The sequence below is a fragment of the Brachyhypopomus gauderio genome, chromosome 7, assembly GCF_052324685.1.
Source record: "Brachyhypopomus gauderio isolate BG-103 chromosome 7, BGAUD_0.2, whole genome shotgun sequence".
NCBI lineage: Eukaryota > Metazoa > Chordata > Actinopteri > Gymnotiformes > Hypopomidae > Brachyhypopomus > Brachyhypopomus gauderio.
In genome coordinates, this window is record NC_135217.1 from 10,594,353 (window position 1) to 10,620,857 (window position 26,505).

Sequence of the window (26,505 nt, forward strand, 5' to 3'; positions counted from 1 at the left end):
TTCACCTCCATAAATAGGCAAAGCCTTCCCATAGTAGTTACGTAATCACTGACGTAAAAACATGGCGTCGTAGTCGCCACATGTTTAGAAGTGGGTTATGCGGCATATGTTTTTTACTTTACTATGTCGGAAATAAAACACGCGTCTTCTGGGACGTTTATCTGTTCGTTTCCTGACTGCCAGGCATCGTACAACAAAGAATGGAAACTTGAAGCACATATCTGTAAACATACAGGAGTGGTGAGTTTTAGCCTACGTTACCCAGCTATCTACCCTACTAGTAACCATGTTTGTAAACATAATTCATCCAGCTGGCTAGTAGCTCCAACGTTATCACAAACGTCTCTAACTGTGACCACGTTAAAATCTGCCATGAGTTAACGGTTATGTTTAATAAGCAAATGAATGATGGACATTTCAGATTTTGACCGTACATTGCGACCGTCTGAATTGTTTCTATTGCAGCATAGCTAGCTACAGATGTAGCATAATGAAAACATTGAACGTCTTGTAGCGTTACCAACATGACCCATCAGTTTTACCTCCTACTTCTCGGCAAGTTCTCACTTACTGCCTCGACTGCTAACTTTGGTGCTATTTGCTTATGGTTTCATAGCTTGTTAAAGTCGGTCGTGAGTTTCTAGCATCCATAATCTCTTTCGCAGAGGCCATTCAAATGTGATCATGGAGGATGCGTTAAAGCGTTTTACAGTAAATCGCACCTGGATCGTCACCAGATCACCCACACCGGAGAGAGACCCTTCAAGTAGGCGAACTGGCTGATGGGTGTTGGCATTCAAAGCCCCTGGAGAAGAAAGATCCTGAAAGCATCCTGTTTTGGTTCATTGTTGCTCGCACCTTTTTAGAGCTTTAGTGTTTTAGTTTGGAGCAAAAGGGACAAAAGAGCTAAAAACAGTATGGACACACTTCAGTTCCTATGCTGATAGATTCTGGATATTTCCAAGTTACCCATTACTTATGTAGGTAAATCAGTACAATGTAATATATTTCTTTAAGGTCGCACCAAAAAAGGTGTGAGCAACAAAGAGCCAAAAACAGGAGCCGCAACTGTTACATGTTTACTTAACATTAGTTAATTATTGTTAATGTGTTACTTCATGTGGTGTTCATGTTAACTAATGCATTACTTCACGTTCGTAAGTAAACAATGTAAAGAGTTACCCAAGATTGTAATTCATGTTCATTTTCCTTTTACATCAGTGCTGCACAATTATGACGTTCATTCTAGAATTCCTTATCTAGTATTGAAGTATTGCATATTTGGGAGCACGCACTTTGTTTTTGAATGCTTATTTGTGACGTCAGTCAAAGGGTTGGTGAATTGTAGTATTTCTTAAAGCTATAATTCGACATGGTTGCCCTTATCTCCAGGTGCAGTGAAGAGGGCTGCATGCAGGGTTTCACCACAAACGCCAACTTGAGGAAACATATTTCACGCAAACACAAAGAAGGAGTGAAACAGTATATTGTGAGTAACAATTATATTGTGTAATATATTGTGATTTTGTCACATTTGCTATGGCTTATGCAGTCATATGGTTTTGATAAACCGAAAAGCCTAATTTTGTAGGTGTTACCCATTGTTTGCTTTCTTTTACAAAAAGATGTCTCAAATTATCTGAAAAGATAACTAAATACAAAGATTATAACTTTGTATGAGTCTGTATGCTAGCAATTTAACATCAGTGCCATTCTTGTTTATACAGTGTACCTTTGAGGGGTGTGGTAAAAGTTTTAAGAAGAACAACCTGTTGAAGGTCCATGAAAGTACACACACACATCAGCTTCCGTATGAGTAAGAACGCCTTGTTAAACAGAGTTTGTTGCCTTTTTGACTGTGCCGAGTTCAAGAATAAGACAAACTGTTCAGGTCCCACTCCATTTACTGGGTGCACATCGTTTCCAGGTGTTCCTATGAAGGCTGTGAGAGAAGGTTTGCAAACCCCAGTAAACGGAAGCGCCATGAGAAAGTACACAAGGGTACGTTACCATACTCCACTGCCTATGTGTTCGCATTCTGCAGACACACTAGGCATTACTGACACTCAGCCACCTGTACTTACAAATGTGAACTTTAGTTGTGTGCACTGCTTGGCTAAATGTAATCTGTAGTATTGAAGGTTTGCCTACATAGTAACATGTTCATAGGTAATCTACAAAACCAGTTTGTTGTACTTAGTACATTATCATAGTGTGACAGCACATGGTATAATTAATGTGTATTTTAATATGTTGATTTTCATATAGTATTTTCAATTTAACCAAGCAGCCACTTGGTGTTATTTGCGATGGAAAAGCCCAGTTGTAATATCCCATGATGTTGGTGTGTATTAACTTCTCATGTATGCTGTCAAATGGCCAGGCTACCCCTGCACTGCGGAGGACTGCTCATTTATAGGGAAGACCTGGACTGACCTCACCAAGCACAGGAAAGAACATATAGGTAGAAAAACCAAAAACATCAAAGTGCTTATCAGAATGGTGTGCAGTTAAGAAGGAATACCAGTTAAGGTGTTCTCTGGGAAATGGAAGTAAAGACTTTGTGCTGTTGGATGTGATGTTATTGTGCTTTTTTTTTCATCTGTAGTATTTTAATCAGTTTATCTTAGTTATTCATGGCTGTTCATATAGTGGTGAATTAACCGCCGCACTGTGCACGTGTGTGTGTAGTGAAAGTCCAGTGTGACCAGTGCAAGAAGATGTTTCGGGACCAGTGGTTCCTACGGCAGCACCAGCATGTGCACTCGGAGGTGCGGGTGGTGTTCCGCTGCCCCAGGGAGGGATGTGCACGCTCCTACACCACCGCCTTCAACCTGCAGAGCCACATCCTGTCCTTCCACCAGGAGGAGCGAGCCTTCACGTGCCCCCACGCCGGCTGTGGCAAGACCTTCGCCATGAAGGTCAGCCCCAGTGCCTCGTACCTATAGACGCACAATCACCACATTACACTGCTACAACGGCCACTGTCGCTATCAATAACGTTTGTTTAGGAGGTCGTTTGGATCAATGTGTTTCACGGTGGTTGACATTTACTAGTATGTCTTCTTGACCACTTTAAGTGTGTGATTAAGAACAATGAACATTTGAATCTAATATAAATGATTTCACTATCGGAACATCAGACTTTTGTTATGGACTTAGTTTTAAGGTCGCCCCACCCCATATGAGGCCTCTTCCTGCTCTGGAACAATTATCCTGTCTCAAAAGCAGCCCACCTCCTTTTCTCATGAACCCACTGAAATGCTGATGAGCCTATTTGATTTATGTTCTTGCCAACAGCAAAGTTTACAGCGCCACAGTGTGGTGCATGATCCTGAAAAGAAGAAACAGGTATGTATGTATTTCTTTGTTAGACTGTTCCTTAGTGTTTTCACTGTTTTATATTTCTCAGAAAAAACCTACAATGGCCTTTAGCTGTGTTATGCACAACAGGCCTGTGTGCTTGCAAGAACTTATTCCAACCAAGTAGGAGTACACAAGATGCAAATCGGTTCTAATCAGTTCTTTAAAGTTTGTAACCAAGGCTGGGACCAGCCAGTTAAACTAATTGGAATCAGGTGGGCTCCTGTTTGTTTGGAAAGAAAACATGTATTCTCACCTGGTCTTCGCAGATGAAATTTCAGCTGAAAATTGTTAAATGATGATTAATTTGTTTTGTTTAAAATGAACCCCTTTTATTGGCTGTTTCAGAAGAAACCCCGCCCAACACGGTCTCTAGCCTCTCGTTTGAGTGGCTACAAGCTCCCAAAGCACCACACATCTGAAATATCAAAGTCTGGCGAATCGATACTTTCAGTTACCAGCCAATCGGAGTCCCCCAAATCAGCGAGTGGACAAGTGGAGCCTGTCGCAGAAGATAAATGTATTTGCATACCCAAACCACTCAAAAATTTACAATGTGCACTCTGCCTAGGAGAGCCACTCATTTCACACACTGCAGAAATCAACCCGTCACAACCCCTCAAGACAAGGGAACATGATGCCAGCCCATCAGAGCCCCTTAAATCAAATCTCCTTTTATTGGAGACCTCAGCAGCCAGCCAATCAGCAGTTAACTCTGGGAATACAGTGGTCACCCAGTCAGAAAACAAATCTGACAATATATTTAGCCAGTCAGAGTCCATCAGTGCAGAACATATTGGCCCATCAGAACCAAGTGAATCTAAGACAACAGTGATCCAGCTATTGGAATCGCTTATATCAGACAGCCCCATGATTAGCTAATCAGATCTTAAGATGCCCGAGGAAGCAGAGTCCCCAGATCCTCAGGACCTTATAACCATGCTGTAGAACACAAGAAACTGAAGTCCCTGTTCTTTCTCTGGCTCCCTGGTCACAGTGGAGCAAAGTGAGAATAGAACGTGTGTATTGTTGGGCAGCTTGAAGACGATCAGTCCTTCCAGTATTGATATTCTGTAGCAGTCGAATAGTTTTTCATTGTATTCTGCTTTGCATTATGACTATTACAATAAAGACAATTTCAGAAAGACAGAAAATGTTTTTTTTTTAAGTCCAAAAATATTACTGCACTGTAGAAATTTCAGTAGGATTAAAAGTGGGCTACCATCTAGAAACAGGTCCAGAAGCCAGACACCATTACAAATGGAACCATGACCCTCATGATACACTGTTCAGGCCTTCCAGTGCACAGATTTCATCCTGAAAACTTTTTTTTATTTCATTTGACTAGAACCTGTATGAGAAGCAGTTTCACACGGTCATTATTTCATTGCTGCGGGGAATCGTTTGACTGGTCTGACTGGGAGGTAGATGATGGTGGCTGTTGGTCGTGGTCCGGATTGGGCACCTGTGCCCTCTGTTGGTCGTGGTCCGGATTGGGCACCTGTGCCCTCTGTTGCGCCACCTGCTGTTGCAGTTCCTTGGCAGACGGCGGTCGGAGGACGCACGTGGCGGACCGGCCGTCTTTGATGATTTTGGGTTTCATCACAAAGGCCGATGGCACCTGCAGCTTCTGCACCATCTTGTCCAGAACCGTGTCCTGACCCCACAAAAACAGTACATCACTTCAGCATGCAAGCCTAGCAGGGCTCACCCCAGGACATCAGATGCTTTATCATCTGAAAATTACCCAAGCAAACAAACTGCAACATTTTCAGGAATTTTTAAAGCAATGTTATTTTTGTAAAGTGAATATTTGGACAGGCAGTGAAAATGGGGACTTTTTTCCTCCCACCAGACAATTACAATCCATAAATTGCAGTTAATAATGGGTTTTCAAAAACATGAACTTTATTAGTTTGTCCTGTGATTTGTCATAAGGAATATTTCTTTTCGGACAAAATTACTGTTTATATGTATTAAATAAATTAGTCTTGTCATGCTTGTAAATGTTTCCAATATGTTTATAAATTGTTATAACTGCTGTATATATCCAATTAGATGATAAATCATTGAGTTGCTGTTTGTAACTTAAGTCCAACTGCTGTCCTAAACAGATAGAAGAGATTGTTTCCTGCAGGGTGTACGTCAAGTTGACCGGAGCAAAATCCATCTCTTATAGCCTAACATCCCCAACAATACTACAGTATTCAACAGTGCACATTCTGACTAAGAAGAAAAACACACCATCTCTTGCTCATACACTTTAGCTGTTGTCTACCAAAATGCATACACAAAATGCCTGCACAAGTATATAATGGGATATTTTTGTGCCATATTGCATTATTTGCCCCAACAGCATGACAATTTACACATTTGCTACATTTGTAAAAATGTTACCGATTTGTAAGTACCACACACTAGATAACAGGATAAGCAGGTTCAATACAAGTTTAGTACCCTTTTAAGTACACTAAATGTCCTGTAATGTGTATTTCTACAGCCTACGCAGAATTTTGAATCTTTACTGATCATGCTGGTTACACTGAGGATTATTGGAAATGGAGTTCTTACCAGTGCCGTGTTGTTGCTCCCGCTGCTGCCACCTCTTGCCTTCAGTGTGAGTTTGACGTGATGATGCTTTTCCAGCCAGTTTGCCACTTGCCACAGCTTTGTGTCCAGGTCATGCAGAGCAATGTCTGAGGATAGCGTCTGAACCTTGACCTGAATGGAGCCTGTAAGTAGGTGGGATACGGGTATGTTAATGAAGCGGCATGGGGAGATGTATGCGTTATTTTAAAATACTAAACTGAGAAACATTAGCATGTCTGTGACAATGATAGATGACATGGTGGTATGTAATATTAAAAAATAATAAATATATTACTTTGCATACATTAATGAGTATGCCTAAGGTCTTACTAGAAGTGCGAGTGTGTGTGCGTCACACCTGCTCCCTTGGTTTTCTCTTTCTCCCTCAATTTCATTTGCTCCTCATGAATCTGTTTACCACTCATCAGCCGATACACAGGTGGGTCAGAATGTTCGTTTATGGCAATGAGTTTCAATCCTTTCTCATCAAGAAGTCTCAGAGCATCGGCCCGGTGCACGACGCCCATGTTCTCGCCCTGCTCGCTCAGGAGCTGTAGGTGGCGCTGGTGAATCTTCCTACCCACACTGCTAATGGTGGCCCGAGTTTTTTGGTCCTGTTTTTTCCTCTTCTGGGGCGGGCTCTGTGTCGTCTCGCCGCTGCCACCCACCACAGTACAGAACGGGAAGGTGAGACCCAATTGACCCCACGGCAGTCTGTGGGCTCGGGGTCCAGACAGAAGAAGAAGGGGAACCGGGGTAGTAGAGCAACATGCGCCCCTTACTGCATGGTCCAAAGTCAACCTCAGACAACCGAGAGACATTCTGTGGAAGAAAGCAGAGATGTGAGTGTAAACAACTGTTTGTAAGTAAATAAATACTCGTCATGATAAATGAATGTGCCGAGTTGTACTATACTTGTATGTTTTTTTTTTTACATTAACAAACATCACAGGCTTTCCCGACAGGGGTAATTATATTTGGAAAGGTGAAGGTAAGGTGGCTTCTAAGATTATAAAATTTTGTTAATGTGTTAAAAGTATTAAATCGCTCTTAACAATTACTATTTAAAACACATTACATACCAATAATGGCATATGATCAGGGCAAAACAGTTCAAGTACATGCTACTTTCAAAACAGAACAGCGTACACAAGGATACAGTTGCACTATAGCCTGGTTTACGTACGTGGAGATCAAAAAGTCCACACGACCGAAGACTGTTAAACTGCTGTTAACTGTTTCACATTAAAGCCCTGAATTTAAAAGTGTCTTTGAAAGATAAAACACCCTGACAGACAAATTAGCCTGGAAACGTGAAGCCCGAGGAACCTTTAATTTGGCGCGGATAGATGACGTAGGCGCAAAGTGATGACGTTGGCATTTTTACGATACGGTTGGAAATGCAAACCCGTTACCTCTAAATTTCTTTTAGGTCAGCAAAGAAAATATTAATGTGGCTCTAAATGTGATTTACAATCAAACAAAACGTCGCTTTACAGTTGTCAAATATAAAATAAAATATTATTAGAATTAATTATTAATAATAATATTCTAACAACAGTAACATTAAAGACAACAGCACTAACATCAATTTAAAGTACAATATATTTATTCCATCTAAAAAAACCTCGTGGGAATCATTAATCCTGTTCAGAGGAAATAGGCTTGTTTTTCTCGTAGTATTTAAAATGAAAAAGACAAACGTGTGAAGACGCAGGCCTATGTTTTTTCACCCATAATCACATAAAGAATGTGGCTGAATAAAAAGAGTTTTTTCTGTTTTAAAAAGAGATGGACCTCAGAAAAAACGCGGGTCAGCTTCCGTGCGCTCATCTGTACGTAAATCGAGTTGACACAATTTGACCCGGCCCATGCGGCTCTAAGGCGCACTTTGTTGTGTGCTCTTTTATAACTTTTATATTTTCCTAGAAATCCCCGCTGCGTAATGCGTTCATATTTATCAAAATTCAAACACTTTTTTCTTCGTATTAATTCCCTCATCACATTCTTCCTTTCTTTGATCAGGTATTACTTCCAAAGGAACTCCGTCCAAAGGGAATGTAGCCTTTTCTCCATAAAGTCCCTTTATCTACTTGGTGTGTTTAGCGGCAGCTTAGTAATGGGGAAAAAACTGACTAAAGGACAAAAGTTCTTTCTCTTGGGAAGCCACTCTTAAAGGCAGAGTAGCGGATAAGTTGTTTTATATGGTTTTGTTTGCTTTCTTTTGGTGTTTACTAGTGGAATTTATATTGACTCTTCTTGGCATGTAGCCCACCACTGTGGTCCTTTTGACAAAGAAACTTCATTTTTCCATAGACTGATTAATTGAACAGTAATAGGCCTTCAATAAACACTATAAAAGGTTTAAACAGTGTTTGAGACCACAGCAGGCAAAGCAGTTTGGTTGAACCCCATGGCTCCGGCCTTGGTCCTATAGAAACAGTAAATCTCCAGATTTTACAGCCAGATGAGCAGCAATAGATTAATTTGTTTAATGCTGACACATACAAAGAGGACCTAATCTTTGCTTTTTTCACTGGCGTTATTCATATAGCCATAGAGACTGCTGTGTTTCCAAGACCCCCACCTCTCTTCTCCCCCCTCTCCCCAATGCACACCCACCCCTTCTCTGTCACCTGCCTGTGTACAGGTGCATCTAAACTGCCCCTCCTTCTTGCCCCCCCCACCCCCACCCCCCATGGCAACCTACCACAGGAAATGCAGAATGGCTGGGGTCAGAGGTTGTAGTGTAGGCGGTTGCCATGTGACGCAAACACACACAGACTGAGGCTGGGGGAAAAGCAGCTAGAACTTGGAAAAAGAGAGATAGCATGGGAGAGAGAGTGAAAGAGAGTGAAAGAATGAAGAGGAGAAAGGCAGAATGGGAATAAGGGACTTCATTTGAGAGTGAAAGAGGAGAAAAGGAGACAAAAGTAGCTAGCATGAGACTTATATCACTCATATGATGTCACTTGTATGATATCACTGATATGATGTCACTCATGATATCACTGTCATTTTTGAATGTGTGAGTTCATGTCTACACATAGCATGTGTGATAACTGAGGACACAAACTGACCATGCTTTTTATGCTGATAAAAATGACAGAAACTATAGAATAACTATTGCTTACATTCTTACACAGTGGATAAAGCACAAGAAGAAAATTGCATAATTTTTGAAAATATACGGTGACTCTGCTTCACTTTATAAATCACTTGTACAATTGTTGTTAATCTTTACATATACAACTAAGTTTTGAACATGTGCAATGTATGATTGCATTTACAACATTTGAGATTTAAACTGTTTGTGAGGTTTAAACAATCTGCAGTTATATCCTGCCTTTCTCTAACGGCTCTGTAGGTCTAGTTTAATAGGCCTAGTAGGGAAGGTTAGTTTCTTTATTCTGTATCCATTATACTCTGTTACTACAGACATGGTGAGACGTCCCCGGTTTTCTTTTCATTTAGTATGGTAAACATTTTATGACGTGGGGGCCCATCACATTGGGACGGTTTCCAACAATGCCGTCGTTTTCAGGACAGCTAAACTACTTAATGATAGAGTTCCAGTCCATTCAGTGCGCGAGGCCTTGGTCAGAATGCAGAGAGTTCTAAGGGCATGAACCGCCTAATGTTTAAAAAAACCCATTTAAATAACTTTCTTGAAAAGGAGAAGACGGACAAAAAGCGCACCGTTTGCAAGCAGCAGGTGGATGATTGTACACGGTTGACTGCATCGAGAGAAAGATGCGCTTGCAGAAAGAGCATTCACGCGCAGGGCGCACGAGCTTCCTACATTGCCAATTAGCGCAAGGATACTTTTTCCTCGCGCAGGCACCCCGCATAGCTACGCGACCGGCCAACAAAAAGGTAAGTTACGACACGACAATCAAAGTGTGTTTCTCAAGGAAGACTGACAGGCCTAGACGTCGCTTTTACAAACTATCCCTCGCTTATTCCTCCGTTCGTCTTCGCATCTGTCCGTAAAGGCTTTTCTTCGCCGCGCAACTCTTTGTGAAACAGTAAACAGTCGTTCATGTGAATTTCATCCGCTAATAAATTTGCGACACTAACGTTTGGCTTAAATTATTTTTGGATTTTTTTTCTAACATAAGCTTCATTTTACGATAAAATTGTACATGTATTAAAATTATATAAAAATAAAATGGTTGTCAAATAACTGTCTCAAATACTTATCCATAGGCCTATATCTGTTTAACCAGATGTCCTTAACGTAGCCTAGTTAATTAAATAAGTTATATTGCCAACAGTGCAATTTCATCTGCAGACTACAAAATATCCTTCAAATTATCACAAAACATTTCATCCAATCTTTCTCTCTCCCTTTTCTTCACATCATGCTAGATCCTCATACTTCCAAAATGGTGCAGTAAGGCTATCATACCTACTTTATTCCTTCCCAGAGTTAAACATCAACCGTCTCTTCAGGATCAACACATCTGAGGGTGAAAAAGGTTATATGCCCACCACACTGCACTCTGAACGCACTTCCTGACACAAACTATCACTTCACCATGCCTCTAACTGTTTTTAATCCAAATAAAATCAAGGCTAATGTTTCATTACCAGATATTTTTACATAATGATCCTTGTTTCGTGGCAGGCACGATTTTTTTTGTATTAAGGCAATTAGCTGCCACTCGGCGCCCGCAGGGTCCGCGAGGTGTAATTGCCCCTGCGGCACGATGGGAAACAGCGTGGAGGTCTCGCGCTGGGCAGGTGCCGCTGGCGAGGGTGAACGACGGGCACAGGCGCGCGCTGGGGCGCGCGGAGGCGGATAATTACAGTATGAATTTCACTTTAATACACGTTGAGCTGCGTGTGGAAATGCAGATAGCGGAGCTTTCTGGCTAATGGCTTCTGCCTCTGGAGGCACTTGAGAGAGGAAATGATCTGAAAGAGCGTTTAATTAACACATGCTGTATGATCCAGAAAGAGCGGGCGGGCGTGTGTGTGTGCGCGCGAGAGAGCGGGCGTGTGTGTGAGAGAGAACGGGACGAACAGAGCGCGAAGGAGAGTGAGTAGTTACGGGGGAGGGGGTTGTTGGAGAGATAATGTGAAACTACGGACAGAGAGGGAGGTGCGACAGTTTGGGGTGATGGTTCGAGAGCTGAACACAAAACATTTGCAGCATGCAAATTTCCATATGCAAACACTAATATTTCGCAGGATGTTCTGTTAGTCTGACTTCCCATCTGACAGAATTATTCGTGTTGTTCAGATTGTTATTCAAAATGTGTTTCAAAAATCTACAGTTTTTTATTGTAGGTGGGTAAGGAGTGTTTCATAGTATTCTGTTGGGGAATGGTATTTTATGTACACTCTGAAATTGTTTTGTAATGGTCTTAAACGGATAGCTCAGAAGATCAGAAGATGAAAATGCAGTCCTTAAAAAGAAAGTTCAATCACAATATGTAGACTTTTTACATTCTTCTTCAGCTATTTTATACACAGTAGACTTTAATCTGAATGTCTAGGATGAATCATCCGGAGCCTGTCATACAGAAATCTGAAAATATCAAAATGAGTCGGAATTACATTCATGGAGCTGCTGGCCTTGTAGGAAATAATGTTTGTATGCAGTGATGCTTGAAAGTTTGTGAACCACCCAAACATGGTCATTGTTTTCACAAAAAATAAAAATCTTATGACATAAACATCCAAATCACAATTCGTAAAGCAGACCTTCCAAATAAGGGTCACAGAAAAAAATAATATTTTCATTATTTCAACAAAAGTAATTTCTGTCTCAAAAAACTGAAAATCTGCAAATGCAAAAGTATGTGAACTATTTTAGTTAGTAGCTTGCAGCAACTCCTTGTGCAGCCATTACAACCAAATGTCTTCTGTACCCACAAATGAGTGTCTTACATCTGCTTTGATTTTTGCCCACTCCACTTTGTGGACCTCCAGCTGTTGAGAGAGATTGGAGGAACATCTGACATGTATCACCTGCTTCAGATCTTACCACAGCATTTCTATGGGATTGAGGTCTGGACTGGGCTAATCCAGAGGGCAAATTTACTTTCTCTTAAACCAATTCCTCAGTAGTTTTGCTGGAATGCTTTGGATCGTGGTCTTGTTGCATATTCCATTTCCATCTCAGCTTCAACTCCCTGACTGATGGTCAAGAATTAGATGAGAGACCTGGGATTTGATGGCTCCCTGGATAATATGGAGTCATCCAGGTCTGAAGGCTGAAAAACAGGCCCAGACCTTCACATCTCCACCACCATGCTTCACTGTGTGAGATGGTCTTTCCCCAGACTGACGTCCACAGATGACGTCTTTTCTTCTCGGCATTGTTGGTCTGCTTAATTATTTGAGCACTCACACATTTCACCTGAGTCTTTGATCTAATTGACTTTACTGATGCAGCTGTGGTTTATTAACTTTTGCTCTGATTCCATGTTTCATGTAGTCTGCTGACAATTCACACATTTCCATCAGAACAAGTTAAATGGAATTGATGAACATAAACTTGACATTTCATATACAAAAATTGGTGATAATAAAATAAGTGGTAAAACAACAGAAAAATCTAAACTACTCAAGGAGTTCACAAACTTCCAAGCAGCTCTGTATGTGCATGTGTATGCGTGCAGGGTGCTGGATTGCTTTTGAATTTGTATAGCAATGTAGTGTATTTATTACTCCTTATGTGTGGTTTTCAGTGTTGTGGTATTGTGATTGTTCAGTGAGTGTGTACGTGTAAGAATGGCCATGTGTATGGGGGTGTTGTAGTGTTGTAATTGAATGTCTCTGTGTGTGTGACTTTGTTGAACACTCAGGCCAGTGAGCACAGTCTCTCTCTCTCTCTCTCTCTCTCTCTCTCTCTCTCTCTCTCTCTCTCTCTCTCTCTCTCTCTCTCTCTCTCTCTCTCTCTGTCTGTCTGTCTCTTTCCTTCCCTTGTGCCTATCTCTGCAACTCTCTCTTCCTCTGTTGCTCTCCCCTCTCTCTCTCTCTCTCTCTCTCTCTCTCTCTCTCTCTCTCTCTCTCTCTCTTTCCTTCTCTTTCCCTCCACTCTGCTGGAGCTAAAAGCCCTGGAACGGGCTGGTAATTGCCCAATTAGGCCTCTCGCTCTGCGCCCTGCTCCGCACTCTCCGCGCCTCCGCGCCACCGCTCGCACCGATAATTGGGCTGAAAGCAAACGAACGGCCAGCAGACAAACAAGCTACTAGAAAATAATTACTTGGAGTGTTTCTTTTCAGTGGCTGTACAGCGGATTTCATTATCATGAATAGCCACTAAAGCCTGCTCGAAATGCTGGTAGTTGTCATTTTCATGGAGACCTGATAATGACATTAATTTGTCTTAATGGCTGGTTCTATTGTTATAAATAGGAAAATGAGCTGAAATTGTCTTGCCGTGGCAAGCAGAAGAGGCCTCCACTACGCTCCTGGCGGACATGAAGAGATAAATTGGTGTGCTTGTCAAATTTCCAGTAATTTGTTATGTGGACCATGAGTAATGCCAGTACCATTAATGTTCATTTCCCCCCAAATTCATTACTGCCCTTTTTTCCTTTTTGTGTTTCTAATACCGTTTCTCTCCGCTTCAAGTGGTCATACGAGGACTAAACTTACTGTCCAACTAGCGGAGTAAAAACACAGACATTATGCATGCTTGTACACTCATGCAAGACTCACACACACAGATTATAATGTGCATGCTGACACATACACACTTGCACAATATACACATACACAGATGTTCATTTATTTACCTCTTCTCTGTGGAGGTCACAGTCAAGTGTAGCTGGCCACATGTTGACTCCTCTTCCATAGTATTCGCAATAGCTGATCCAGGGTTTACTGTGGCACTTTCCTTACATGTTACAGCCGGCATCAGAATGAGTTTGAGCTGACTATGGATCAGTTTTTTGTACTGGTGGGATAGTTCTTGAGGTGAAGGTCTGGGTTGCAGTTCCATGATATTTCAGTAGGGGGCAGCACTTCAACAGTGTGAGTGTTCACAATGGTCTTCTGTGTGAAAGACACTGACAGTATAAATTGGTTTCATATTATTATAGTTCTCTAGTAGTTCTTCCAAGCCATTAAAGCTTATTAGTGTTGAATGCATGCACATATAACTAAATACAGCAAATACAAGAACTGTGTGTAAGATCCAGTCACTGAACAGCACAATGAAACCACTACCACGAATGTCATTGAATAAGTGGGCTCTGGGCATTTTGTATACTCAGAATCTATAGACTCATATATAGAGCTAAGATGAGAAAAAAAACACAACATAAATATCAGAAGTCAAGTTTCTTTGTTATTGTTTTAAAACACTGAAAATAAAAAAATGTTTTAGCTAACAAGGCACAAAATTTGCTATGTTCTAAAATGAGTGTAGCTATGTACACATAATGGTTTATGCTAAAATAGCCTTAAAAGTCCTCATTAATGACGTGAAAGCCTTGGTAAAAGACTAGTGAAGCCTCATCTGTGCTATATCTAACAAACTGTAAAAACTGTAGGAGACATGAAGTGATTTGCGTCTACTTTCCATATCACTTGTGTTGCAGCTGTGTTCTGTGGCAAATTCTTCATGCATATTAATACACTGCCTTCTTATTTCAGTCCAGTTGTAAATACATTGTAGGATTCAAAGCATTTCACACATGACTGACCATGTGGAAAAGGATGAGCTAAAATTTAGATTCATGTAATTCAAAGTTATGGATTGTCTTGGAATATTTTTCTTAACTTTCCTCCAAGTAGTTCCTTCAGTTGTTTCACTCGCGCACATTTCCTGCAGTGCTGAGTTTTGTGCCAGAACCATAATCACTGTATTATCAATGCAACATGCAAAACATAACCTGTTTCCATGAGATGCTTAATTGGTCTAATTGTCCTGCCATTGAATCTTAATGCAGATCGTAATAGTGCTAATTATCTTATTAACTGCCTGTTCATTATGCCCTGTCGGAGAGCGAGCCAGAAACAGCAGGAGCCCTCGGGCAGTTAGAGTGACATCATAACAATGAAAGGCTGGCCTGACTGCGGAGCAGCTGGGAGGGACACTTTTAGCATGGCGTTTTACCATATACCAGAATCACGCCTCGCTTCCATCAGGTCCAGCCTGGCTTTATTAAAACAACAACAAACAAAAATAAATCTACTCACACAAGGGCATGAAATAGGTTTGGGGTTGGGCATTGTTGAGGAAATATTTTCTTTTGTTTGCTAATTTTTATTTATTTTGTGCTGATATTTATTTAATAAATGATTGTGCTGGTTGAGATTTAGAGTTCTAAAATGGTAGAATTCTGTCCTCAGTTTCTGAAGAATTGTATTGTATTATAAAGATTTACTATAATGTCAATAAACTGTAGACTATTAACTGTAAAAATTGTGTAAAAGTCAAAGAACATTTGAAAGAGCAGTTTTCACCTTTTAAGGAGATTGGAATAGGTTTTTTTGGAATTTGTATTTTACTTTTCCTCCTGTATAATGGAAATGTGATTTATTTAGCAGAAACAAGCCTACCCCAAGTGTTTCACCATATAGAATATTTTACTGCGATTGCTCTTAGAAATTATGACCACGGATGTTTTAATTTCATGGTTTTAACATCTAATAGGTAAATATATTCTAGACTTATATTCTCACTTAAAATACCTCTTTAACATAGTAACTATCCGGTAGTTTGTATTAATACTACACTACACTGCATTCATTACTGTCAATTATGGTTTGCTGATATAAAATATAAATTCTATTGTATGTGTAAACAGATTCAAACGTGTGTAGTATTATGGAAACACATAACAAGCCTATTAGATTTATACAGCTGCCCTCCTTATCTGTTTTACAAGTTTCGTGCTGTTATGTAGTGTGTCTGCGTTGATGAGGTGTTCCACTCCCAGAGAGTACTTACCCACAGTTGAGTGGTTGACTCTGGTGGGAAGATTTGCTGCTGTCAACGGCGTGTTGTGTAACTGTTCTCTAATAATAGTTTTCAAATAGCCCTCTTTAAACTTTTCAGCAGAGCTATTTGTGAGCAGAATGAATGTACAGCCCATCACATCAGCATCTGAGAACCAAAGGCCTTTATTCAAAGCATATTAAAGCAGATCTCATTTCTGCATCCCGACCGTTGGTCAATCAGATGACAACACCTAATGTCAAAATCATTACAATTTTACACTTTTGCCATAACTGTGTTTCTGTTTGTTTGGTTGTGCATATAACATGTCTGCATAGGGCTTGCCTTAATTTATTCTACAAATTTAAAACATTGTAGGGTTCTGTATGTTTGTGTGTATGTGTGTGTCTGTATGTCTCGTATGCAGTTAACACATACTCCATACTGCTAGATCCGTGTTCCTCTCTCTCACTCCTTCCCTCTCATCTCCAACACACATGAAAAAAAAGAAAAAAAAAACAAACAAAAAGAATGTGAGGGATGGGTGACTTTTATTGGTGCGGTCATAAAAGGATGGGATGAAAGCGGAGTGGGGCCTGAAAGAGAGAAAGAGGCATTCAGAGGGAGGGGCGGAGGAGTGAAGAACATGGCCTCATCCATCAGGAGGACCGAGGAGGCGCATTCCTCCAGAGAGCGGCGGGAGGACACACTCACTCAGCCGCACAATGGTCCTCTGAGGTGGGGGGGGAGGCACAGAAAGGCTGGGAGGAGCAGGGAGTCAGTGCCCAACCTTCTCCACTCTCTGTTCTCCATCTCCTTCTCTCCCTCTCTCCCTCTCTCTCTCTCTCCCTCCCTCTCTCTCTCTCTTCTCCAAAACTCATCTGTCCTCTCTGTCTGTCAATGCACACTCCTCAGCCAATTCAACCAATTCATTCTTTGGCCATGACCAATGTATGTTGCGGATGCTCAAAGCGAGTCGTGCCAGCAGTGAAACGCAGCTTTTTCTTCCCAAGAGACTTTGATTTTTTTCTCTCCTTTATTTCTCTTTTTTTTTGCCTTTGTGGTCCTCCACACTGAGTACTTAGAATTGTGCTGGGCGTTTTGGGGAGAGGTGACTGATGGAAGTTGTCATGACTCTACTTAAGAGTCTCTTTTGGTTTCACGTTCCCAAAGATGAATTAGCCGATTCTCTCTCTTTTTTCTTGTTGCATCTCTCTCTCCTTTTCCCTTATCTATTTTGCTTCATTCTGTCTCATCAGTGTCTGTGTATGTGTATGAGAGGGAGAGAAAAGTAAGAGAAAGTGAGAGAGAGAGAGAGAGAGAGAGAGAGAGAGAGAGAGACAGAGAGAAAGAGAGAGAGAGTGAAAGTTTGAGTTGGCCACTCTGGATTTGCTTTGGATATGGATGGACTGATGTGTGTGATTAACTGAGTGCTCAGTTGAAAGGCGTGTGTGTGCATGTGTGTGTGTGTGTGTGTGTGTGTGTGTGTGTGTGTGTGTGTCGGGAGCAGGTGATGGCTTTTTGGAGAGCACCCTTTCACACCCCTCTTATTCTGCGCTTGAACAGCGTGAAGAGGTGGGAGAGATGAGGGGCCTCCACCCCTCCCTCCCAGGGGTTGCACCTGCCCAGTGTGTGTGTGTGTGTGTATGTCTGTGTGTGTGTGTGTGTGTGTGTGTGTGTGTGTGTGTGTGTATGTTAGGCAGGAGGGAGGAACACTGCCGTCTGACTTTGTGACCTCCCAGCCCTCCCCATGACAGGTCTTTACACAGGTAATGCATACAAATCTGCTCACCAACTATAAGACACACACACACACAGTTGCATTTGAGAGAACATATGCATACAACAAAAACAATCAGGGGGCAATACCAATATGTATATATCAATAGAAATTGGGCTTACATGCTAAACATTGGCATGTTACAAGACCTTCTTGTAAGCTTTAACAAATAAATTGGCTTTTGCTTCCAAACAGTAGTGGCTGTAGTGGCTTTAAGGTTGTCAGCTTTGTTTTAACACACTCTGGTCTTGTTAGCATCTTACAATGTGTGTCAGAGTTTGCTGCCGTTTAAACTGGCAGTCACATTTTAGCATTCCAGAGTAGTTTTGTGCTTATTTGTAAAAAGGGCTGAAAAGTAGGTCATAATTAAAATTGAAGTAATTTGGTAAAGTTTTGCTTGACTAAGGCGTAGTGAGCTGAAAAATGAAGAACAAAGCAGACCAAAATATACCGAGGCCACACACATACACACGCATGCACACCCACACACACACACACACACACACACACACACACAGCTCGCACATCCAGGGGAGACATACTGTAGAAAAAATCTAAATAAACTTCCAGAGCCTGGAGCACACTGGTTAGTCTACGCAGCTGATATTCCTGCCTAGTTTTCTTAATTATGTCTACAGGATCAGACTCAATTACGAGTGACATTTTGCTTGACACACAAATGCAGAGGGTGGAGTACATTAAACTGTGTAGGGTCTCATGATCTCGTGATGTCATGACATCCACTGTTTTGAGTTTTTGTTGTAACAAAAGTTGAGTTTTTGTGGGTGTATATAGTTTCCAATGGATCTGGTTGACTTCACAAAAGCAAACTAAACTAGCATTGTACGACTTGACTCTTCATCATGTTTGCCATTGCGGTCTTCACTGAGTTGTGAAGTGTCTCCTGGCCTTAAAGAACAAACGTAAACATAAGAGCTATGCATGGCAGATGTCATCAGCTGGTGAGCTCATTGTCATCTGAGAGCAGCATCATTAACCATCGATGTAGAGTGAAGCGTGGAGGTGGTCTGGCGTGTGGGATTAATGCTTACGTTTACGTCTGCCCAGCACACGCCACAATGTTTCAAATCTCAAACTTCAGTTAAAACACCGGAGACATCTCAATGAATAGAAAATGCCTCTGTGTGATTCTGTTTGACATTACTATAGTCTCCATTTCACATTCATATTGTTGGGTATCATTACAATATATATCTTCATATTGATTTGTTGGCATGCCCCTACTCCAGAATGTTCAAATGTTTCTTTTAGTATAGTGTCTTGTAGTTATCTTGGGGGGTGTTTTAGAGTGTTGGGTGTGTTGGGAGTGTTGGAAGTATTGAGAGTGTTAGGGGTGTTGGGGGTGTTTTAGAGTGTTGGGAGTGTTGGGAGTGTTGGAAGTATTGAGAGTGTTAGGGGTGTTGGGGGTGTTTTAGAGTGTTGGGGGTGTTGGGGGTGTTTTAGAGTGTTGGGAGTGTTGGGGGTATTGGCTCTGCTGTGGTCTTTTTCGTGGGAGTGGTACCAGCAGGGTGCTGCACTCATTTCTAAAAAACCTGTCGTCCTTGGTAACAGGTTGTCACCAGCGACGCTGGCAGCTCCTGTTATGTCAGACACAGTTGGTACAAATGGCCCGTTATTTCCTGCCCGACTGCCTGCTTGGGCTCCACCAGGACCCGGACCCTCGGGTTCTGTCCCAGCCTGGCTGAAAGCTGGTTTCCAGGGTGAGTGGGGAGGTGAGGGAGGGAGGGGCGGCCCGGTTTTCTCCAGCACTGTCGCGCCGCGTGGCGTCCGCCTCAATGGAGCGCATCTGCAGAAAGGCTGGGAGCTTCAACTAATGCCCAGTGACCCGTCCAACACCCAGTCACACAAAAACACACCCAACAAATTTTATACCCTGAGCACGGGCCCTTGGCTGACTGACGTCATAACACACACACACAGGCACGAAGACACAAACACATATATACAAAGAACTAGTGCAGAGAGAGGGACAGAGAGGGAGAATAGTCACCCCTAGTCATTAGGAATGGGGTGTGGGTGTGTGTGTGTGTGTGGGGGGGGGGGGGGAGTAAGAAGTCAAATGCAAGAATGAATGAGAAGGCAAGAAAGAAAAAAAAATCAAATGAAAACTTAAACAAAAGGCAGCTCCAAAACACAAAGCCCTCCATAGAGATTTAGGAAGAAAAGAGGATATTAGGTTATGAAAATGATTCAGAGGGCTTTTCTTGCACATGCAAATGGTCTGGGGGGGGGTGATTTCTTATTCATTGCCTTGTGAGTGTAGTTCTCAATGTGACAACACTGCTTTTCTTCAGACTGTGCCAGTACAGTCTCTCAAGCCAAAAGCTCTGGCCTGCCCACACCACCATATAGATATATAGATTAACACTGTTATGAAGGTAAACCCTAATGTGGTTAATGCTTTGTTTAGAAATGCTGTTTGCAAGGATTCGTTAATCTTCATTAATTGCAACCTGAATGAAAATCTCACGAGGGAACTTTTTGTCCAATACCAGTTGGTAAAATGAGACACTTTCTATAGGCCTATATGTAAAAATATATATCAAATTCAAATAATAAAGCACAAACATGTATCTCTGCAAGTCATGAGATTCTAAAATATATCTGCTGAAGACAAGAAATGGTTATAGTTTCATAGATTAAGCATCGTATACCATTTAAACACCTCTGCGTCCAATCACAAGCAAAAGAGATAATTTTTGAAAGACAAACCCAGATGAACCATCGAATTGCTTGCTTTTATTAAGCAAATTACAGGAGTTTACAAAGTCTCTGAAAGCCATTCATTTAATTAAAAGAAAAAAACAGTTCAAAGTGTCTTGCTGGGAGGAGCTAATTTTCGACAGACTTTTCTTTTGAATTGGAGAGTGAAATTGATTCATTAAGGCATAGACATCAGACAGCAGGTGCTTCAAGTCTTGCTCTCTGCATCCCTCCCTCTTCCTGTCTCGTGCTTCTCCTCTTTTCATCCCTCTCTCCGCGCCTCTGCTGCTATACGCAGGAAAAGAAAGAGTGAGTGAAGGATAGACGCTGGAGAATAGGACAGTAGAGACAGAGAGAGTAGGAGGAGTAAAAAGGGAATTAGAAGAGACAGAGAGAGAGAGAACACTCCAAACCAAGCTCTCTGAGGGCGGGTCTGTCTATGTGTTTGTATGTGTGCGTGTGTGTGCGTGTGTGTGTGTGTGTGTGTGTGTGTGAAAGTTGTGGAAAATGTGGTTGCATTCTTTGACTTTTGTTGTTAGGGAGTGTGTTGGGGAGTGAAAGAGGAACTGCATCAGAATGGCGGGACAATGGCTGCGTGAACCATGGCTGCTGTCCCCAGCACTTTGAACAAACTTGTCAGTAGGGAGACACTGAAGAGGGACACATTCTAAGCATTCTGTCACATTTGTGTACAAACCTCTTGAAAGACTTTGCTGACCTGCCCGTCTGCTTTTGGGAAAGTTCAAATGCCAAAACACTCTCTTTGTGTCCGGGAGAGTTCATTAAATTCATTAGTTTGACCCAGCATTTTTGAAAGACCAAAAAGTCCACTGAATTGGAAACTAACTTCCATAGAGGAAGACAAACCCCTTTTGAGGCATACGACAAAGCTTTTATGGCAAAATAGGGAGAAAAAGGGCAACTTCTCAATCGTTTCTGTACCATAACCAATGGATTCACATCAAAAGGCAATTCAGATACACAATATGATATTAAGCATTCTCAACCTCATCTATCAGTTGGTCATATTCCAGAGCTTATATGAGGTAATGAGCCCGCAGTGCATTGACTTTGGAGGTTATAAGTCACCTTAAGCACAATTATGAGCAATTATGAGAAAAAAAGCTGAAAGTCCTTTGTGCAGACTTTGAATGGTGCAGGATGATGGCTGCTTGGAGATGCACATATGAAGGCAGTACGTTCACCTTCTATCCGTTTAGTGAGTACACCACCATAGTAAGGTTTCTGTTTGCAGAGAAAGAGAGAGTGTTTTGGGGAAAGTCACCCTTTGACCCTTTTATGCATGTGTTTCACGTTGTATTACTTTCTGTAAGGGCTTTTTTTATGCACAAAATTTCATAGGATGGTAGACTGGTTTATGTGACATCACAGCCCTAGACACATCATTACGTACATTAATCTGTTTATATTTTGTCAAAAATAAATTGTGAAAAAATTTTAACTTTTTAGAAGAACTCTTGAAAAGCAAAGTACTCTAAAAATTCAAAAATATTTGGTAAATATGTACAACCTACAATCAAGATGATAAAAATCTATCTAGACTTTTGTGATAACGTATGCATTTCTCTATGTGATATTTGCCTAAAAATGTTGTGCTTTCAGGATTTTTTCCCAGAACATAATGGGAGCTACAATACTTAATTTATACGATTAGTGTTGACCATAACACAAAAAAGTACAAAAATGTCCAGTATGTGACTTATTTACATTTTTATTTTTAAAGAGTCTTCTGTAAAATGTCTATGTGGTTATTTTATTATGTTTATATACTGTGTTTATAATTAATTTTTGTTGAATGAAAACCCTGCAGTAGCATAGTGGTAAGGAAGATCTGAGTGTGAGAAATCAGGCAGTCAAATATGTGTTTGAAAATCATAGTAAGAAATGAAAAGGAAATACCAAAAAAATTAAAATCACTGAATCATGGAAATATTGAATGTGATGAATGTGTGAGTAGCAGATAAACGGCCCATTCTCTCCTGATGGAATCATCTGCTTTATTCTCTGCTCTTAGGAGCACTGCAGTGGGAGTGACATGGTATGGCATGGGTTCCCTAAAGCATTTACTGAATATGAATTACATTTTGAAATTGTCTTTGGTCAAAATTATGATTTCCAGATATTGCAAAATGGTTGTTAATGCATCCATTGTGTGCATGTACAGACTTTTGTTTGTTGTTTGTTTGTTTGTTGTGTATCTACTGGTCACTGTATGGTTGCTATAGTGAACACACATGTTTTAGTGAAGGACAGCTGAAGTACATTTTTGCACAGCTTTTGAGTAAGATTCTCTTGATTATTTAACTATTAATTATCTGTTCCTTAAGAACAGGGCAAATGTAATTTGTACACAACATTTTTAGATAAGTAAACTCTTTGAAACCATTTGTAGCTTTGCTGGTATATACGTTACATGGAGGTCACACTCAAATTAGGGGTCGCCTCAAACAGAAGGACTGTTTATTTGAGTTGTTCAGCATGAACTGGCTAAAGAAGTGTTCTTGAAAGAGAAGGTGCTGGTGGTTGTTCTTTGTTGGACTTTGAGGCTTCTTCTGCCCCTAAGGAAAACTGCCCTGAAGTCTCCCATATGTTTCTTTAAGCTTGTTTCATTTCACATGTCAGCTTCTGAATGACCATATATCAGTGTGAACTGGTTTAATATAGAAACCAGGAAAAGGCAAAAATTGTGTTTAGAGGTTCCTCTGTTGGAGTCTTTAACAGTGTTTAAATAGGGGCTAAACAATTGTTTTCCTTGGTGAAATACGAAAAACATACAATACATTTGTAATTTTTAATTAAAACTATAATTATAAAGTATAATGTATAAATGCGATGAACTTAGAAATGAGAAGCATGCTAATCAGTTTCACTTTTCTAAGAAAGGCAACACATTTCTGTAATTATAAATGAAGGGCCAAATGACAAACAATTATAGGATAATATATACTGCTCAAAAAAATAAAGGGAACACTAAAATAACACATCCTAGATCTCAATAAAAATCTTTGAAATCAGTTGAAAATCTCTCATTTCTACCTGTTGTATGTTCCATTTGCACAAGAGCAGATGAAATGGATTCACAATCAGTGTTGCTTCCTATCTGAACACGAAGTGTGGATGACTTGGAGTTACATTGTGTTGTTTAAGTGTTCCCTTTATTTTTTTGAGCAGTGTATATAAATTTAATGAAGCCAACACAAACACATTAGCATGCTGATTGACCTGGCTAATTCTTAGGAAATTGCAAACTTCACCTTTCCTGCTGGCTGACCAGTCATTCAATTTAGTCAATTTATGAGGAGAAATGTGTTTTATATGGAGAAATATATTTTATATAAAAAAAAATAGTAAAAAATAGTGAATGTGGTTAAGAGATGGATCAACACTTACAATAACAAACATAAAGTACAATAACAAACACTAAATACAAAAACTATGTAGAATACATAAAAATGTAAACATAAACATACATGCAAACAAACAAATCCCAGTAAAAATAAATGAAAAATATGTGTTAATGGTATCCTGTTCTATTGTTATAATGTTACAGTTTTCAAATAAAAACTGATAGAAAGAAGGAAAATTATTATATATATATTTAAAATAATGATTTAATGCCAGTTTATGGTCTATACTGTCTGCAAATATGCAAAGAAAAACGTATTTCAGAGGTCTCACAGTCTTTTTTTCTAATCTTTAATCCAGTTATATCAATTCTGTAAAGCACTTAAACCTTTAATACCCACCCCCTACCCCCCACCCCCCTCCATCCCCACACATACATAAACACTTAACGCTTAATACATCACCAGGCTCTTAGCTCATGATGGTTTTAACAGTGTCATCTGCCCAGGCTGGGGCCTGATCAACGTATGAAAGATAATCAGACCTATTCAACTTCTGTCCTTATAAAAGAGGGGGAACCTGCAGTCTGTGCCGTTGCCCCCGGGGTAGGATTAGCAGGGGAGACCCATAGACACCCAGTAAGAGAGCCCTGTCCAGCACAGGCAAACCCCAGTGGGACCTTAAATCCCGTTACACTGTCAGCCCACGACAGATCTTTCCATACAGGCGTGTGGTGGGGGAGAGGGACTGGTACGCACTTCAACCTGTCGCAAAGCCACACAGCCTCAAACCATGAATAATTTACACCATACGGAAGCCATTGACCCTCAAACCCAATGAACATAGTGTTCATTTAATTTGATTTTATTACCCACATACGAGAGGGGTGAAACATACAGCGTGAAACAGAGAGAGAGGGGCGGCCGAGTCCGGCAGCTGCAACTATTTAAGAACAAAAACACAGAAAAACGTCCCCAAAAAGGGACAAAAAAAATGCTGACTGGTTTTATTATTATTATGTGGACTTTAGTCAAGCTTTCCTGTCTCAGCTCACGGGCACTTGATCACTGATGGTGTCATTATTTGAGTTTGATTTGAAGTTGGGGTTGTATTTTGTACATAGAAATGGAAAAGATACAAAGCAACTGAGATTGTTGACCTTAGTCGTTATTACTAACTTAATTTACATAGCAGGTGTAGGTGGTATGATAATGTATGTAGCAGACACCATAACGTTTAGCATTAGAACTCATTTTGTGTTAATGATAATAAGTACCGGTCCTTATTCAATTGTTCCCTATACAGATACTTGCAAATAAAAATTATAAATACCAGTATTTGTGAGTGTGTGTGTGTGTGTGTGTGTGTGTGTTTGTGTGTGTGCGTGCACATCATTAAGACAGGTGACTACAAGTAGACTACACCTACACCTGTATCAATTTAGAATCAATACTGCAGACTGGTAGTATAATAACATATCACAAATGTATCGTATTACCGTGATTACATTATTTCAATGTAATAACGTGTAATAACCGATAGAGCTCATTTTGATATCTCCAATATCTTATACGAAATAAAATAAATAACTATATAAATTATTATATTATATTTTATTTTATCCAGTTGTTTCCCTGAAACTTGACCCTTTACGTTTGGCAAGTAGTCCATTCTGAAAGTCCAAATTAAAACTTTACTGAAACAGAAAGCCAGAGTAATTTGCATGTGCTTCGAAATTGCACCTCTAGAGGGCAGAGTCTTCATCGCCTTTACTAAGGTCAAAGCTATTTGTCGGTCCCCAGTTGGGAGTACAAATGAGGATGAGCTTCCCGGAGTAGAGGCCTTTGCGCACTCTCTGTTTCGCCCTCTCTTCTTTTCCATAACCCCCTCTCTCCCCTTTTCTTTACCGACCCCCCCACATCCTGCCTACGCGGAGGATGGTTAGATCCGCGACGATAAAAGGATCATAGGTGCTCCACCATGGGAAACCATCTATTTGCTAAAACCCAGAGAGGTCATAAGCAATTTTCAGCGCTCAGAAGAATCGCTTAGAGGCGCATTCCGTTACGCATACATATTAATGTATTTAATAAACATCAGCGCAGATTTGTTTAGTTTGCTTTGGCCATGTTATCATGGAGTAGTCTTGATTAAAAGCTTACCAAAAGATGCGTTTTATTCAAAAAAGCCTCGCGTTATCATGCCTTAGCAAATCCACAAAGAGACTCTAATGGCTTAATCGATGTTAGCAAAATATGGTAAAATGCATTGAAATTAAATCTTTGTTACATTATAACAACATCATCAAGCCATTCTGTAATTACGGGTTTAGAATAAAACGGGGTTTGAGGGGCTACGTGGGCGGGCACGCGACTCATTCTGCCCATTAGTTAATGGTGCGCGCCTGGCATGCGATGTCAAGGAGCATGAAAGGCCTAATCCTTCTCTCTCTCTCACACACACACACACACACACACATACTCGCTCTCTCTCTCTTTCTCTCTCTCTCTCTCTCTCTCTCTCTCTCACACACACACACATACTATCTCTCTCTCTCTCACTCTCTCTCTCTCTCTCTCTCTCTCTCTCTCTCTCTCCTGTTCTGTCCTGTCCTCTTCTTGGCAGATAACAAGCTCTTGTTCGTGTGACTCTGTACCTGCAGCTTGTTTGAGGGTTTAATCGCTCCTAATTTGCCCGGTAAATACCTGCTATTATGACGCTGCAAAGTTGCGACCAAATTACAGCCTTTATGCGAGTCGAGTGGTGATTCCCCTGGAGTG

The 26,505-nt window shown here is 40.7% G+C and overlaps 2 protein-coding genes across 4 annotated transcripts; one reads left to right on the forward strand and one right to left on the reverse strand.

Annotated features, from left to right (window-relative positions):
* The first annotated feature begins 54 nt into the window (after window positions 1–54).
* gtf3aa (general transcription factor IIIAa) lies at window positions 55–4,245 on the forward strand. Of its 3 annotated transcripts, none has more exons than XM_077011569.1 (9): window positions 55–240; window positions 666–766; window positions 1,393–1,489; window positions 1,728–1,816; window positions 1,928–2,001; window positions 2,384–2,464; window positions 2,692–2,921; window positions 3,301–3,351; window positions 3,712–4,245. In XM_077011569.1, the coding sequence occupies exons 1-9, from the start codon at window positions 124–126 to the stop codon at window positions 4,243–4,245; spliced, it is 1,374 nt and encodes a 457-aa protein (XP_076867684.1). In that variant the 5' UTR covers window positions 55–123. The 3 variants fall into 3 exon arrangements, with proteins under 3 accessions (XP_076867684.1, XP_076867686.1, XP_076867687.1); XM_077011571.1 differs by having other exon boundaries at window positions 3,715–4,245; XM_077011572.1 differs by lacking the exon at window positions 666–766 and having other exon boundaries at window positions 106–240.
* Window positions 4,004–7,313, reverse strand: mtif3 (mitochondrial translational initiation factor 3). The gene is made up of 4 exons (XM_077011573.1): window positions 7,139–7,313; window positions 6,311–6,774; window positions 5,935–6,095; window positions 4,004–5,020 (listed from the first exon to the last, which is right to left on the reverse strand). The coding sequence occupies exons 2-4, from the start codon at window positions 6,771–6,773 to the stop codon at window positions 4,748–4,750; spliced, it is 897 nt and encodes a 298-aa protein (XP_076867688.1). The 5' UTR covers window position 6,774; window positions 7,139–7,313; the 3' UTR covers window positions 4,004–4,747.
* Between the last annotated feature and the right edge of the window lie 19,192 nt (window positions 7,314–26,505).

Coding starts and splice junctions, on each gene's coding strand:
- gtf3aa (XM_077011569.1), top strand. CDS start 124: ATGTCGGAAATAAAACACGCGTCTTCTGGGACGTTTATCTGTTCGTTT. Junction 2,465..2,691: donor GCACAGGAAAGAACATATAG/GTAGAAAAACCA, acceptor GTGTGTGTGTAG/TGAAAGTCCAGTGTGACCAG. Junction 3,352..3,711: donor ATCCTGAAAAGAAGAAACAG/GTATGTATGTAT, acceptor TGGCTGTTTCAG/AAGAAACCCCGCCCAACACG.
- mtif3 (XM_077011573.1), bottom strand. CDS start 6,773: ATGTCTCTCGGTTGTCTGAGGTTGACTTTGGACCATGCAGTAAGGGGC. Junction 6,096..6,310: donor AGAGAAAACCAAGGGAGCAG/GTGTGACGCACA, acceptor ACCTACTTACAG/GCTCCATTCAGGTCAAGGTT. Junction 5,021..5,934: donor GGAGCAACAACACGGCACTG/GTAAGAACTCCA, acceptor TTGTGGGGTCAG/GACACGGTTCTGGACAAGAT.